Raw genomic sequence first — 5,000 nt, 5'->3', positions numbered from 1 at the left:
GTAGCACTGTGAAGAATGTGAAGGTTTGGCCAAGAAGCTGCAGGTCTTAAATAGGTTTCCGCCGTCGAAGATCTACTGCCGTTCCCGATGACGTGGTAGGTTCCAGATATCCCTTTGGGAGAAGTAAATACATTCCTGAATATTAACTCATGCCTCAATTTGGAGTATCTTTATAAATTGTGAAGATAATCCAAACTGTGGTCGCCTGAGGATGAAGGGATGATATAAAACATGTTGGGAAACGTAGACATTCTAGTGATAAAATATTTCTACTGGATACATCATAATGTTTTATTCTCTTTCCTTTTATGACAGCAAGTTTAGACGATGCTAAACATCCCGAAACAACAAATCCTTAAACCAACCGCATCTTCAAACAATCACAAAAACAATCACTCATCCCCATCTCCAAATTACGCTTCAAATAATAATCCCAAGAATCAAATCAAATAAATAATCCCCAAGAACTTACCTAGTTGGTCAGGTCCGTTGGGGTCGACCGTAGGGCAACCAAGGTCATGGGCAGCATCGAAGAAGGCCTGCGTGAGACCCTCTTTCCTTGGGTGAGGGGATACAGGTAAGGGCCCTCCTCTCCCATGGTATTCCTCTAGGGTAACAGTATAATTCATTATGTGCTGTATCACTAAAATATGAACCACATAAGATTATTTATTTAAGATAACTGGAAGTAAATGATTAATAGGTTGGTGATTGTACTAATGGTATACTTGTTGCGATGGTGAATTGGGAAAGACCTCGATTATATAGTATATGCTTAAATATTAAATGACTAGAATCAACATTATTGTGATGTGTATATCTACATTAAACCTAACGTTTAAGACAGAATAAAAATAATCCTCATTCAAGTACATATTATCTCCCGACGTGCTACAAGCACATTTTTCATTCCAAAGCTTACCTGTGTCCCCCATGTGTCCACCACGATAGTCCTCCGCTTTCCTAAAGTAGTAGAGCACGGATTCGTAGTCCCAGCCAGGGTTGTCGAGCTCAGCCCAGTGATCGAAGTCTCGACGATTCCCACGGACGTAAAGCATTTCGTTGGTAGTGCTGGACCCTCCTAGAACGCGCCCTTGGAGAATAGGTGTGCTCTGTAGGGAAATTGCTCACCACTTAGGCAAACGTACGCATGTGTATTTCCATAATAGATTCTCAACTATATGCAGGTACTAAACAAATCATGAGGAAAAATTAATAAGCGGAAGTACTGATTTAATAATTTTGTTACCTGATGGCTATAAATGGATATTAAAACAAAATCACAGTGGCAAACTCCAACATAATGAATAAATCAATGTATGAATAAAGGAACAGATAAATGATTAAATAAACAAACAAATAAATATCAAAATAAACAAACAAATAAACATCAAAATAAACAAACAAATAACGGGATGAATAAAATATGAATACAGTCAACATCTTGACAGAATAACAACACACCTGACCGTCATAATTCTTGAGAGCGTTCCTCTGACGCTCCGTGACGTAATCCCAATTGTTGTTGCCCCGAAGGTACCCAAGCCCTTCGAGGCCAGGTACGTAGCTCTCTAGAGGCGGCGTCCCTCCGGCCTCCAGCACCAGCACTCGCCACCAGCTCACTTCGGCAAGTCTCGCGGCCAGCACACTTCCGGCCGTGCCCCCGCCCACTGCGAGACCGAAGGGCGGACTGAGAGCTCGTTTGAGCGACGTGAAAGTTGAAAGTCGAATGTATGTACCAATGCATGGAGGGAGAGGTAGTGGTAGGGAGGGAGACAGAGGCAAGTGTAGATAGATGGAGAAATGAACAAGCGGAAAAATAGATAAATAGATTGGTAGCCAATACGAGAGGAGGGAGGGAAAGAGTGGGGGAGAGATGAGGAAAGAAGGGAAAGAGAGATGGAGGGTGGGAGGGAGGGAGGGAGGGAGGGAGGGAGAGAGAGGGAGAGAAAGAGGGAGAGAGAGAGAGGGAGAGAAAGAGGGAGAGAAAGAGGGAGAGAGAGAGAGAGAGAGAGAGAGAGAGAGAGAGAGAGAGAGAGAGAGAGAGAGAGAGAGAGAGAGAGGGGAGGGAGAGAGGAGAGAGAGAGAGAGAGAGAGAGAGAGAGAGAGAGAGAGAGAGAGAGAGAGAGAGAGAGAGAGGGGAGAGAAAGAGGGAGAGAGAGAGAGGGAGAGAAAGAGGGAGAGAAAGAGGGAGAGAGAGAGAGAGAGAGAGAGAGAGAGAGAGAGAGAGAGAGAGAGAGAGAGAGAGAGAGAGAGAGGAGAGAAAGAGAGACAGACAGAGAGAGAGAGAGAGGAGAGAGAGAGAGAGAGAGAGAGAGAGAGAGAGAGAGAGAGAGAGAGAGAGAGAGAGAGAGAGAGAGAGAGAGAGAGAGAGAGAGAGAGAGAGAGAGAGAGAGAGAGAGAGAGAGAGAGAGAGAGAGAGAGAGAGAGAGAGAGAGAGAGAGAGAGAGAGAGAGAGAGAGAGAGAGAGAGAGAGAGAGAGAGAGAGAGAGAGAGAGAGAGAGAGAGAGAGAGAGAGAGAGAGAGAGAGAGAGAGAGAGAGAGAGAGAGAGAGAGAGAGAGAGAGAGAGAGAGAGAGAGAGAGAGAGAGAGAGAGAGAGAGAGAGAGAGAGAGAGAGAGAGAGAGAGAGAGAGAGAGAGAGAGAGAGAGAGAGAGAGAGAGAGAGAGAGAGAGAGAGAGACAGAGACAGAGAGAGAGAGAGATACAGAGAGACAGACACGCAAACAAGCAGACAGGTAGGCAGACAGACAGAGGAACAGAAAATGAAAAGAGAGAAAGTGTAGTATGTGTGTGTCTGGAGGCTATATGTGTGGGGTTGTGAGCTTCGTATGAGAAAAAAAACTATAAATACTCATTCAATGCTTTATATAGATCAAATTTCGGAAGCATAGACATTCCGGGTTTGTATTGTCGCTTTTGCTGATGCCCTGAATAGTACACCGCTGCATAATCCAATCTGAGATTATTAATCAAATATTCAGGTAACGAAGTCAGACCACAGTTCAATTTACTTTGGGGGTTTTATCTGACCGTTTAAAGCTAAGTCTTGCATAAATTGCGCAAAAAATACTTATTTGCTATTTCAAAAGTGTCATTCATTAATTCAGTTTCTTTATATTTAAGATTTTGTGCCTAAGGTTTATTATTATTTCTAGATGTTGAATTATGAAAATATCAGTGTTGTTAAACTGATTTTGCTTATTTAATATTTAGTGTTGTGTTTCAAAATCTGGTTTAATTTTCTCCTTTGAGCAAACACCAAGAGCGTTGCCTTAGAAAAAAAAAATGAGAGTATGTGCATATTACAATAATCTTTCACGTTTTCTTTGAGTCTTTTACAGAAAACGTTAAAAATAAAAGGGTGACTACACTATTGTTTTGGTAAGCTTAGAGTATTCACTTGATTTACGTCTATTGATTCATGTTTTCGTATTTCAGTATTGTGGATATCTAAAAGTTTACGATACAATTTTGTTAAAGTATACCATAGGGTCGGATCGGCTTGCAGAAAATCGGAAACCATAATATTGCAATGAGAAAGTATATTCATCGATATTAACATGAATCTGCGGAAACAAAGTTACGAGGAAATCAACGAAAACGTATCACGGAAAATGCCGTGTGCATCGCAGCGAACGAAATTTCGTTTCGGAAGTTGTCTGTTTACTGTGCTACTTTCTTCTCTAATATACCGGTCAAAAAGAATATTAATGAAATTGTTTAGATATCTGGTATAACTCAGATAATAGCTGTGTTCTAGCTGCAGAACTTCGCCGGAGGTCCGTCACTTCCCAGCCACAATAAGGTAAACCCAATTTGCGTCGTAACCGAATCTTGTAACGGTCGGGTAGGAAACGGGTGATTGGAAGGTGGTCCGGCCTCTGGCTAGGGAAATAAGGTGACCGCGTTAGAAAGGCGATCAGTGTGGTAGTGTGTGCGTTTACGATGGTGTTTTTTTCATTCGTTCGCGCATCACTGGGTAAAGTCTTCGTTAACCAAAAAAAAAGGCTTCCCACGGGATTGCCTAAGATTGATGGCTTCAGATGTTAAGTTTACCTCTGACGAGTATGGCCCTGTTGTAAATATTTACATTTTCACCCTGCAGTATAACGTGTTTGCAACATAAGAATACATTACTTTCCAACCCATTTCAGCAAGCAATCCGAAATGAAGAAAGTCATACCGTCAATTGCTATTTATGTTAACCATAATTTAGAAACCTTACGATGTATTTGTGTTGAGAATTTCTAAATAAGTCAGTAAACAGCAGCTAATACTTCATAACTTTACATCTCACCAATGCTTTGGTAAATGCATAACTAAATATTACCTGTGATTATCTATAAAGACCTCTAACACCCTTAATAGCCCTAACCTTTTAAAAACAAATGACCTAAAATCAGCTCACTGAAACTAGGCCACTTACCGACAATAAAGTCGTATTGCACAGTGAGTTTTTCCGGAGGTCGAAGATCCGAGGCTGCAAGCAACGCTTCTTTCATCACCGAAGCCAATAGGAACCGCAGGACAGGGAGAACCGCGTCGAGTAACACGCGGGTTGGGACGGAGCTGAAGAAATTAAACATCTTGCTTCTGTTTGAGTCTGGACTTGTTTTAATTCTTTGGGGATATATCTTTTTTTTTTTTTTTTTTTTTTTCTTTCTTTCTTTCTTTTTTTTTTTTTTTTGTCTTTCTCTTTCTCTCTCTTTTTTTTCTGTTTTTCAATTAAGACGCTCGATGTTTATGGAATGGACACAGGGGGTTCTTGCTGTTATCTTTGGACAATTGATGACTAGTTGTATGGTGAAACTTTTTTTTTTTTTTTTTACACGGTCTTTTATTGGTCGAATTACACTTCTTTGCTAAAAAGGTAATTTTTTTTAACCACTGCGAAAAGCCATAGTGTGGATATATTTATGGATGACGTTTTTCTTTCTTCATTTTTGCTTTTTATGTTAGATAAGCAGTCAACCGTTACCTTTTTTTTATCTCTCTGTCT

The 5,000-nt window shown here is 40.9% G+C and overlaps 1 protein-coding gene across 1 annotated transcript in view; it reads right to left on the bottom strand.

Annotated features, from left to right (window-relative positions):
• Positions 1-4,648, bottom strand: part of LOC125034599 (glucose dehydrogenase [FAD, quinone]-like) — a 9,262-nt gene extending 4,614 nt beyond the window's left edge. The window contains exons 1-5 of the mRNA XM_047626500.1: positions 4,428-4,648; positions 1,465-1,670; positions 923-1,112; positions 473-607; positions 1-112 (exon numbers count right to left, since the gene is read on the bottom strand). The exon at positions 1-112 is cut by the window's left edge and continues 10 nt beyond it. Coding sequence (XP_047482456.1) covers positions 1-112; positions 473-607; positions 923-1,112; positions 1,465-1,670; positions 4,428-4,587 — 803 coding nt within the window. The 5' untranslated portion in view covers positions 4,588-4,648. The remainder of the gene's footprint in view (positions 113-472; positions 608-922; positions 1,113-1,464; positions 1,671-4,427) is intronic.
• Between the last annotated feature and the right edge of the window lie 352 nt (positions 4,649-5,000).

The sequence above is a fragment of the Penaeus chinensis genome, chromosome 18 (assembly GCF_019202785.1).
Source record: "Penaeus chinensis breed Huanghai No. 1 chromosome 18, ASM1920278v2, whole genome shotgun sequence".
NCBI lineage: Eukaryota > Metazoa > Arthropoda > Malacostraca > Decapoda > Penaeidae > Penaeus > Penaeus chinensis.
Note: the sequence above shows the minus strand (reverse complement) of the source record. Positions and strands in the feature narration are given on the sequence as shown.